Genomic DNA, 12085 nt, shown 5'->3' with positions numbered 1-12085 from the left:
TAGCATTGCGAAGAGCTTGGGAATTGTCTTATCCATCCCTTGCATATTATAGTTCATCACGAAGCTCTCGTAGCTAGGTGGAAGTGATTGGAGAATTCTGTCAATGACGCAATCATCCGGAAGATTAACTCCCAGTTGAATCAAGTGATTATTAATCCCAGACATTTTGAGTATATGCTCACTGACAGAACTGTTCTCCTCCATCTTGCAGCTATAGAACTTATTGGAGACTTCATATCTCTCAATCCGGGCATTTGCTTGAAATATTAGCTTCAACTCCTGTAACATCTCATATGCTCCATGACGTTCAAAACGTCGTTGAAGACCCGGTTCTAAGCTGTAAAGCATGTCACATTGAACTATCGAGTAGTCATCAGCTTTGCTCTGCCAGACATTCTTAACATCGTCAGTTGCATCAGCAGCAGGCCTGGCACCCAGTGGTGCTTCCAGGATGTAATTCTTCTGTGCGGCAATGAGGATAATCCTCAAGTTACGGACCCAGTCCGTATAATTGCTACCATCATCTTTCAACTTTGCTTTCTCAAGGAACGCATTAAAATTCAATGGAACAACAACACGGGCCATCTATCTACAATCAAACATAAACAAGCAAGATACTATCAGGTACTAAGTTCATGATAAATTTAAGTTCAATTAATCATATTACTTAAGAACTCCCACTTAGAAAGACATCCCTCTAATCTTCTAAGTAATCACACGTGATCCAAATCAACTAAACCATAACTGATCATCACGTGAAATGGAGTAGTTTTCAATGGTGAACATCACTATGTTGATCATATCTACTATATGATTCACGCTCGACCTTTCGGTCTCAGTGTTCCGAGGCCATATCTGCATATGCTAGGCTCGTCAAGTTTAACCTGAGTATTCTGCGCGTGCAAAATTGGCTTGCACCCGTTCTACATGGACGTAGAGCTTATCACACCCGATCATCACGTGGTGTCTGGGCACGACGAACTTTGGCAACGGTGCATACTTAGGGAGAACACTTTTATCTTGAAATTTAGTGAGAGATCATATTATAATGCTACCATCAAACAAAGCAAGATAAGATGCATAAAAGATAAACATCACATGCAATCAATATAAGTGATATGATATGGCCATCATCATCTTGTGCTTGTGATCTCCATCTCCGAAGCATCGTCATGATCACCATCGTCACCGGCGCGACACCTTGATCTCCATCGTAGCATCGTTGTCGTCTCGCCAATCTTATGCTTCCACGACTATCGCTACCGCTTAGTGATAAAGTAAAGCATTACAGCGCAATTGCATTGCATACAATAAAGCCACAACCATATGGCTCCTGCCAGTTGCCGATAACTCGGTTACAAAACATGATCATCTCATACAATAAAATTTAGCATCATGTCTTGACCATATAACATCACAACATGCCCTGCAAAAACAAGTTAGACGTCCTCTACTTTGTTGTTGCAAGTTTTACGTGGCTGCTATAGGCTTAGCAAGAACCGTTCTTACCTACGCATCAAAACCACAACGATAGTTTGTCAAGTTGGTGCTGTTTTAACCTTTGCAAGGACCGGGCGTAGCCACACTCGGTTCAACTAAAGTTGGAGAAACTGACACCCACCAGCCACCTATGTGCAAAGCACGTCGGTAGAACTAGTCTCGCGTAAGCGTATGTCTAATGTCGGTCCGAGCCGCTTCATCCAACAATACCGCCGAACCAAAGTATGACATGCTGGTAAGCAGTATGACTTATATCGCCCACAACTCACTTGTGTTCTACTCGTGCATATAACATCAACGCATAAAACCTAGGCTCGGATGCCACTGTTGGGGAACGTAGCAATTTCAAAAATTTCCTACGCACACGCAAGATCATGGTGATGCATAGCAACGAGAGGGGAGAGTGTTGTCCACGTACCCTCGTAGACCGAAAGCGGAAGCGTTAGCACAACGCGGTTGATGTAGTCGTACGTCTTCACGGCCCGACCGATCAAGCACCAAAACTACGACACCTCCGAGTTCTAGCACACGTTCAGCTCGATGACGATCCCCGAACTCCGATCCAGCAGAATGTCGGGGAAGAGTTCCGTCAGCACGACGACGTGGTGACGATCTTGATGTTCTACCGTTGCAGGGCTTCGCCTAAGCACTGCTACAATATTATCGAGGATTATGGTGGAGGGGGCACCGCACACGGATAAGAGATCAATGATCAATTGTTGTGTCTATGGGGTGCCCCCTGCCCCCGTATATAAAGGAGTGGAGGAGGGGGCCGGCCAAGGAGGGTGGCGCGCCCAAGGGGGGGAGTCCAACTCCCACCGGGAGTAGGGCTCCCCCTTTTCCTATTAGGAGTAGGAGAGGGAAGGAAGAGGAAGGAGGGAGGAAGGAAAGGGGGGCCGGCCCTCCTCCCAATTCGGATTGGGCTTGGGGGGGGGGCTCCCTTGCTCCTTTCCCCTCCTTTCCACTAAGGCCCAATAAGGCCCATATACCTCCCGGGGGGTTCCGATAACCTCCCGGTGATCCGGTATTGTCCCAATCTCACCCGGAACCTTTCCAGTGTCCAAATATAGCCGTCCAATATATCGATCTTTATGTATCGACCATTTCGAGACTCCTTGTCAAGTCCGTGATCACATCCGGGACTCCGAACAACCTTCGGTACATCAAAATATGTAAACTCATAATGAAACTGTCATCGTAACGTTAAGCGTGCGGACCCTACGGGTTCGAGAATAATGTAGACATGACCGAGACACGTCTCTGGTCAATAACCAATAGCGGAACCTGGATGCTCATATTGGCTCCTACATATTCTACGAAGATCTTTATCGGTCGGACCGCATAACAACATACGTTGTTCCCTTTGTCATCAGTATGTTACTTGCCCGAGATTCGATCGTCGGTATCTCAATACCTAGTTCAATCTCATTACCATCAAGTCTCTTTACTCGTTTCGTAATACATCATCTTGTAACTAACTTATTAGTTGCATTGCTTGCAAGGATTAAGTGATGTGCATTACCGAGAGGGCCCAGAGATACCTCTCCGACAATCGGAGCGACAAATCCTAATCTCGAAATACGCCAACCCAACATGTACCTTTGGAGACACCTGTAGAGCACCTTTATAATCACCCAGTTACGTTGTGACGTTTGGTAGCACACAAAGTGTTCCTCCGGTAAACGGGAGTTGCATAATCTCATAGTCATAGGAACATGTATAAGTCATGAAGAAAGCAATAGCAACATACTAAACGATCGGGTGCTAAGCTAATGGAATGGGTCATGTCAATCACATCATTCTCCTAATGATGTGATCCCGTTAATCAAATGACCACTCATGTCTATGGTTAAGAAACATAACCATCTTCGATTAACGAGCTAGTCAAGTAGAGGCATACTAGTGACATTTTGTTTGTCTATGTATTCACACAAGTATTATGTTTCCGGTTAATACAATTCTAGCATGAATAATTAACATTTATCATGATATAAGGAAATAAATAATAACTTTATTATTGCCTCTAGGGCATATTTCCTTCAATTGGAAGTACGGAGTTAGACCCAGGAAGATGTTGCAATACCTCATCAGTTGTTCCATGCCCCTCCATGACATTGGGTTTATCTTTGTCTTCCACAAAGATAGGTGTTCCCGGTGGCACACCGATGGCCATTGCATAATTCCCGGTGGCTTGTTTATTAGCAAAGCAATTTTCCATATAGTTGTAGTTCTCAAGTTGGGAATTGAGAATTTCAGCATCTGTTGGATGATCCTACAACACCATTGCTTGAAAGTAAGTAACTAACAAAGACATCATTTCAGCAATGAAGCATCTATTCATTTCAAAGTGCATGCATACCTGAGTGTGGCCCAAATAGTGTTGTTCTTCTAGAAGTACCATCTTCTTGTCATCATCCCAAAGTGCCCCACTTAAACTCTTCAAATAAACAATTCTTGTCCACCTATTCCGCCACTTGTGAATATGATTGTGCACTTGAGTAATAGACACATCATAACCAACGAAAGCAGATACAGACCTTGCAACTTTCAGTTTTGCAGCCTCTTTGAATCCTTTGTCAGTCTTGGCACCTCTTTCTGCCACCTCTGAAAGACCTTTCAACATCATTGCCGACATAGGCGGAGTCCAATTCATGACCTTGGGGGCCTTCTTGGGCAGAGCACCAACAGTTGGAACCTCCAGCACCTCATCATCCATCTACAACAGAAAAATTCCAAAAGTTAATAACACATCCCAACACACAAAAACATATTTCAGCAGCTCAAAAACATATCCCAGCACCTAAAAATGAATTCCAGCACATAAATATGATATTCCAGCACCTAGAAAACACATTCTAGCACATAAATATGATATTCCAGCACCTAAAAATGAATTCCAGCACATAAATATGATATTCCAGCACCTAGAAAACACATTCCAGCACATAAATATGATATTCCAGCACCTAAAAATGAATTCCAGCACATAAATATGATATTCCAGCACATAAATATGATATTCCAGCACCTAAAAATGAATTCCAGCACATAAATATGATATTCCAGCACATAAATATGATATTCCAACAATACCAAGTGACACATAAATTGTTTTACAACACCAAGACACATGATACATCAAATGTTTGCTAGTCCTCTATTCGCCCACATATGATTTGCAAATTCATCTCGCTTTTGAGCCCAAGAATGATTGTCATAGACAATATCATTGGGATCTTCATCATTGGGTTCCGGATCCCATGTTTCCTCGTGCGGGAAATATTCATCCTCACCATATTGAAGTACCCAATTGTGAAGAATCGCACAAGCTAGCACTACTTTTACTTGGGTCTTGTAACCATGGAATGGCTTATTGTAGACAAACTTCCAATGGTTTTTGTATACAACAAAAGCCCTCTCAACCGATGTCCTCAAAGAAGAGTGTCTTAAGTTGAACAACTCTTTGGCATTTTGAGGATGGTTCCCTCGACCATACTCTTTCAAGTGGTACCTCGTGCCTCGGTATGGTGGAAGAAAACCCGGCCTCACAGCATACCCCGCATCAACAAGGAAGAATTTTCCTATGAACAAACAACTATTAGCTATGGGTAGAAATATTAATATACTTAGGTAGTAGGCTCTAAATTTATTACCTGTAGGAACTTTCAACCCATCTTCCCTCTCCAATGCATTTGCAAGTATAAGGGCATCATGAGCTGACCCCTCCCAACCCGCAAGTACATAGGTAAACTTTAGATCAAAGTCTACCGCGGCCATCACATTTTGGGTAGTCCCCTCTTTTCTGCCCCTAAAGGCAGCTGAGATACTTTTTGGGACTCTAGCAAGCACATGAGTCCCATCTATTGCTCCAACACAATCCTAATTAATAAATACAATTGGTTATTATTCATAAGTCCCATCAATTGTTTGTCTTTGTTTGAATAAAAAATTACCTTGAAATATGGATTGAAGCGGGTGCTTTCTTGTATTTTACGATGGCAATGGTTGGAGGGAGGCCGAATCATCTCATCTCTCAACTCCCCAACAACATAAAGCATTGCCTTAAAATACCTACTAATGACTTCGATTGATCTTCTAAAGATAGGTTGTAGTGTCCTATACCTTTGGTTATGGCCAACTACGTAAAGAAACATGGCAACTTGTTCCTCAATAGAAGTATGGATGCTATCCAACAACAAATTTCTCTCTCTAAATATATCACACAAACGGAAAAATGGAGCTTTTCTCATTCTAAGTTGATTTGAACAATTTATGTCACTAGAGTGATAAATGTATCTCAAATTTGACTCTCTAGATATGGCACGATCGGCCATGATGCCCACGGTTATCCTTGGTGTTTGTTGCCTAGATCTTCTAAACATGACCATCATGTAAGCATACAATCCAGCCACTAGACCGGCTCTTCTCACAATTAGTTGCCTTCGTTTTCTTGCCAATTCATCCATCTATGACAATACAAACAAATAACAGGAAACTTAGCACACCATAATTTTTCAGCATGACAAGCAATGAACAGAGATAAATAGTTCAATAAATTCCTATTCCAATTATGATAAGCAATTTTGTCAGCATGACAAGCATGATAAGCAATTCTCTCTTATTCCACTTTAGCTCTAGCCTGTTCAAGGTGGGGAGCTGAGTCAGGAACAAGATCTCTTCTCTGTTCTTCCCTGTACAGCAACAAGAGCTCTACCCTGTTCAAGGTGGGGAGCCGAGGCAGGAAGGACGGATAGGGGAAGGAAGAGAGGAGGAAGGCGGGGGAAGGGAAGGGACGGGCGGATCTGCTACCTTCAGCACGGTGGCGGCGGCGAGTTGAGGACGGCCAGGAGCAGGGGCGGGCCGGCGACGAGTCGAGGACCGGCCAGGAGTACGGGCGGGGTGGCGGCGACGTACACCTTCAACACGACGATGGGGGTTGAAGAAGGAGGGGCCCGGTGGCGGGGTAGCGCGAGGGGATCGACGGCGCGCAGGCGCTGGCGGTTAGGTTAGATGGGGTCGCGCGAGGGCAGGGGGGAGCGGGGTGTTGGGTTTCGTAGTAATTTCAAAAAGATTCCTACGCACACTCAAGATCATGGTGATGCATAGCAACGAGAGGGGGAGAGTGTGATCTACGTACCCTTATAGATCGACAACGGAAGCGTTAACTTAGTTGATGTAGTCGTACGTCTTCACGGCCTGACCGATCAAGCACCGAAACTACGGCACCTCCGAGTTTAAGCACACGTTCAGCTTGATGACGATCCCCGGACTCCGATCCAGCAAAGTGTCGAGGAAGAGTTCCGTCAGCACGACGGCGTGGTGACGATCTTGATGTACTACTGTCGCAGGGCTTCGCCTAAGCACCGCTACAATATTATCGAGGACTATGGTGGAAGGGGGCACCGCACACGGCTAAGAATATGATCACGTGGATCAACTTGTGTGTCTAGGGGTGCCCCTTGCCTCCGTATATAAAGGATCCAAGGGGGGGTGCGGCCGGCCCTAGTAGGAGGCGCGCAGGACCCTTTCCTTGTCCAAGTAGGAGAGGGGGAAGGAGAGAAGGAAAAAGGGGGGGGGGGCGCCGCCCCTCCCTCCTTGTCCAATTCGGACTAGGGGGAGAGGGGGCGCGCGGCCTGCCCTGGCAGCCCCTCCTCTTCTCCACCTTAGGCCCATGAGGCCCATTAACCCCCCGAGGGGTTCCGGTACCCCCCCGGTGCTCCGGTTTTATCTGAAACTTCCCCGGAACACTTCCGGTGTCCGAATATAGCCGTCCAATATATCAATCTTTATGTCTCGACCATTTCGAGACTCCTCGTCATGTCCGTGATCACATCCGAGACTCCGAACTAACTTCGGTACATCAAAACTCATAAACTCATAATATAACTGTCATCGAAACCTTAAGCGTGCGGACCCTACGGGTTCGAGAACAATGTAGACATGACCGAGACACGTCTCCGGTCAATAACCAATAACGGAACCTGGATGCTCATATTGGCTCCTACATATTCTACGAAGATCTTTTATTGGTCAGACCGCATAACAACATACATTGTTCCTTTTGTCATCGGTATGTTACTTGCCCGAGATTCGATCGTCGGTATCCCATACCTAGTTCAATCTCGTTACCGGCAAGTCTCTTTACTCGTTCCGTAATACATCATCTCATAACTAACTCATTAGTTGCAATGTTTGCAAGGCTTATGTGATGTGTATTACCGAGAGGGCCCAGAGATACCTCTCCGACAATCGGAGTGACAAGTCCTAATCTCGAAATACGCCAACCCAACATGTACCTTTGGAGACACCTGTAGAGCACCTTTATAATCACCCAGTTACGTTGTGACGTTTGGTAGCACACAAAGTGTTCCTTCGGCAAACGGGAGTTGCATAATCTCATAGTCATAGGAACATGTATAAGTTATGAAGAAAGCAATAGCAACATACTAAACGATCGGGTGCTAAGCTAATGGAATGGGTCATGTCAATCAGATCATTCATCTAATGATGTGATCCCGTTAATCAAATAACAACTCTTTGTTTATGGTTAGGAAACATAATCATCTTCGATTAACGAGCTAGTCAAGTAGAGGCATACTAGTGACACTCTGTTTGTCTATGTATTCACACATGTATTATGTTTCCGGTTAATCCAATTCTAGCATGAATAATAAACATTTATCATGATATAAGGAAATAAATAATAACTTTATTATTGCCTCTAGGGCATATTTCTTTCACGGGGCGCGCGAGGGCAGGGGCGGGGTGGTCGTTCGAGAGAAAGTGGGTCGGGGGGAGATTTTTCTCCTGTGCGGTCTCAGCCTCGCTCGACCCGGCAGGCCTGTGTGGGGTGCTTTGACTCAGCTATGTGGAGGCCCTTTTTAGCATCGGTTCGACAATGCCCGATGGAGCCCATACAGTCTACCAAACAGAGAAAAGTGGGTCGGATAGGGAATTTTTAGTCCTATACACTCTTCATGCATGCTACCAAACACACCCTTATGGAAGGAGAAGAAAGCACGGTTCTTTTTGTATCTTTTCTTTGGCTGGAAAAAATGGGGCGTGCGAGGAGGAAATTGGTGTGGCCGTCCGATGAAAAAGGCGAGATTTTTTTAAGGGAAAAACGAAACTTTAGCAGCACAAGAAAAAGAAACTTCCCGCAAAATAATCCCGCCAAAATTGACCCCCCACCCCCCACCCTCCACCCAAAATGATCCCGCCAAAAATTGAAACTTTCCTCCCAAAATGATCCCGCCCTCCATTTCATCTTCCCGCCGCCCCCCATCCCAGCAAGATAACTTCCCCCCAATCCAATCCCGCCCCAATCTCATCTCTTCCCCCGCCCTCCCGGCCTTCGCCGCCGCCACCTCCGCCGCCGCAACCAAACCCTAGCCCGCCCCCCCGTCGAACCCCACCCTCCCTCCCTCCCTCCCCACCAGGCCGCAGCGATGTTCTACTCCCACTCCGTCCTGGCTCGGAAGAGCCCGCTGGGCACGGTGTGGATCGCCGCGCACCTCGAGCGCAAGGTCAACCGGACGCAGATCGACGGCGTCGACGTCCCCTCCTACGCCGCGTCCATCATGGACCCCGAGGTCCCCATCGCGCTCCGGCTGTCGGGGCATCTCCTCCTCGGGCTCGTCCGCATCTACTCGTGGAAGGTGAACCACCTGTTCCAGGATTGCAACCGGATGCTGAGCGCGGTCAGGACCGCCTTTGCCTCCATGGAGGCGATAGATCTGCCGGTTGACGCGGACCGTGCTCCGTTCGAGGTAATCACTCTGCCGGAGACCTTCAGCCTGGATGATTTGAGCCTTGATGACGCGATTCGTCAGATGGATACGCCGGATCGTCATCGGCGGACCTATGATCAGATCACCTTGTCCGGAGAAGGGTATGTGATGATCACCCTTGATGAGGATGGTGGTGCAGAGTTCACGTCTCCTGCTGGTCGATCTTCAGGATTTGAGCCTGTACAGCATGAGCAGGAGACATTCCCTCCGTTTCTTGAGGATATCATTCCTGTAGATCCTCCTCTGCAAGGCAGTTTTTCAGTGAACCCGATTAATGGGCACCAAGATACACCAGAAGTATTGCGTCGAGCGACTGACAGTGTGTCAAGGTTTGAAGATGTTATTGATGGTGGTGACCCCATGGATGAAGATCCGTCGCCGTTCATAGAGAAGGTTACCACGCCACCAGCAATGCACTCACCTGTATCCCCTGTGCTTCAGACATCCATTCCCAACGTTCCAACACGTATCAGCCATGAGCCTGTTGAAGAAGCTGAAGAACCAGGAGGTGGCGCTGGACTCTTGGCACCTGCAGAATTTGTCCTTGAACCATCTCCACCACCTCAAGTACAAGGTAACAGGAGAAGGAGAAGGGCGAATGCACAGGAGAACAGGAGAAGGCCTATAATTGATGAGGAAATCGTGCTCCCCAATGATTATATGAGTAATCAAGTTGATGGCATTGAACTAGGTAGGCTGGTTCGCAGGAGGAAGATACTGCCCCATACAGCAGTGGATGTGTGGAGGTTCAACAGGATAAGCCAAAAGGACAGCCTCTTCTCTGAACCTCTGGTGCAAGGAATGTGTAGCGATCTTCATAAAGCTTATGAGGGGAACTGCCCTCGTGTGAGTGACTCTGATGCTCAGCCTGCCGATGTTGTGAATGTTCGCGACTCTGATGCTCAGCTTGCCGATGCTGTGAATGTTCGTAACAAGGATGCACCTACAAGAAATGCAGATACGCAGGAGCCTGAACCTCACCTCACCTTGAATTCTCTAGGAAATGGAGAGGCAACACCATTTGATTCACCACCTGAGCTCCCTCGCTTCTCTCCACAAAAGGATCTATCACCAGTAAGAGAAGAAGATCACACCCCTTTTGAAACCCCTGGTCGAAGTGGAACCCCGCGGTCTGGACTTGGAGGAACTGGTGCTACTGTACCACTAACACATTGCAGTTATGCATCACTTGGAAAAAATACTGTTGAATCTGATTTCCCATTTGGTACTGATGATCTTGACGAAGATCTACCGCAGTTTCCTGGGCTCATGAATACCCCTAGCATGATATCCAGTGTGGGTACCAGCACCACAGGATTAGGCAGCATCATGTCTACCAGGACAAGGGCTGCCGCCCAGTACTTCAAAGGTATGATGTCTTCAGCCACATTAGAAGACCAGCCAGGGAAATTCAGTTTAAACAGAATCTTGGACGGGAGGACAAAGAAGCAAGCTGCAAGCATGTTCTTTGAAACATTGGCCCTGAAGAGCTATGATTATATCGATGTCCATCAGGAAGAAGCGTATGGCGATATTTCAGTTTTGGTTAGACCGTCACTATCGAGCGCTAAACTTTGAACAACTCTGTTTCCCTTCAGTTCAATTAGACTATTTTCTTTCGCTTTCCTGGCCTGTCTAATATCAGTCCTGGTTTTGAATAGTGCTATGTTATTTTATGCCTTCTAAGCTTCGTGCAATATTTGGTGTGTATCTCAGTTTGTGTCAGTTCTGTTCAGAACCTGGAAATGCTAGTGTGAGTGGAGCTGAAGGTGTTTTGTATACATTGTAATCTGTTTCAACCCTCCTTATCTTTGCACCTGTGCTGAGCTACCAACGTGCGATTTTGTTGGTTGATTGTTTGCTGTGTGACTGGTGTTGCCTATGGGAAGGAAGGAGTTGAATGTTGATTTAGCTTTAGCACATGAATTCAATTCTTTTGGTATAATTCAGATTTATGAGTCAATTTCATTGCTGACACTGTCCAGTAATAATGTAGACACACATTTGCAGATGATACATCTCCTTTCAGACTTTCTTCAATTGTCTGGCCACAAAGTAAGAATCTGGTAAATAATATCAAAGTAGTGATCTAAAACGTCTTATATTAGTTTACAGAGGAGATTGCACTCAGAGACCTTTTCTCTTAATGTTTTCCAGCGGTGTGGCCGGGAGATGAATGGTACCAGTCATATCCCTGCAGGTAAATGAACAGAATTATTTTGTAACTCAGTTAGTTGCAGAACAACTAGGTCATCCGGGTTAGGATTTTGCTTTTCCTCTTCTCACTATAAAAGTCTATATCATGTTAGTCATCCCTGCTTAAGCTCTAGCCTGAACAGGGGAAGCTTCCTGTGCTATCTGGATCCTATGTACCACTTGCACCTTGCCTTCATGTTTTAAATTTTGACCCACCAAGAAAAAGCCAGTGGTTATTGGAACTTTTATTTGTTTCTGACATGAAAGTTATCATGTAATTCTTGAATTAATTAGTACTCATTTCTAGATGTTACCCTGTGGGACTGAAAAATGAAACAGTATGTGCTTCATCATGTGATCCTGGCTTCTTAAAAAGAGTTTTTCATTTGTTCTCAACGGAAATTCTTGCCTAAATCTTGCAATGGAGATAGTGTTAACAATGGGGCTGAAGTTTTCCTCGGATGTCTGTCCAGTTAAGGTACCAAAACTTTTCACTCTCCAAGAACAAGCCTGTGGTTATAGCGTCTTCTGTTTGTTGCTCACCTGAAAGTTACCTGTAATTCAGTAATTGTTGAATTATCTATTGATGTTTATTCTGT

General features: G+C 45.7%; 1 protein-coding gene across 1 annotated transcript; it reads left to right on the top strand.

Moving 5' to 3' along the window:
- The first annotated feature begins 8856 nt into the window (after positions 1–8856).
- On the top strand, positions 8857–11120 carry LOC125510029 (sister chromatid cohesion 1 protein 3-like). The gene has a single exon (XM_048675119.1). The coding sequence runs from the start codon at positions 8949–8951 to the stop codon at positions 10866–10868; it is 1920 nt and encodes a 639-aa protein (XP_048531076.1). The 5' UTR covers positions 8857–8948; the 3' UTR covers positions 10869–11120.
- The last annotated feature ends 965 nt before the right edge of the window (positions 11121–12085 follow it).

This window comes from Triticum urartu, chromosome 5 (assembly GCF_003073215.2).
Source record: "Triticum urartu cultivar G1812 chromosome 5, Tu2.1, whole genome shotgun sequence".
Classification (NCBI taxonomy): domain Eukaryota; kingdom Viridiplantae; phylum Streptophyta; class Magnoliopsida; order Poales; family Poaceae; genus Triticum; species Triticum urartu.
Note: the sequence above shows the minus strand (reverse complement) of the source record. Positions and strands in the feature narration are given on the sequence as shown.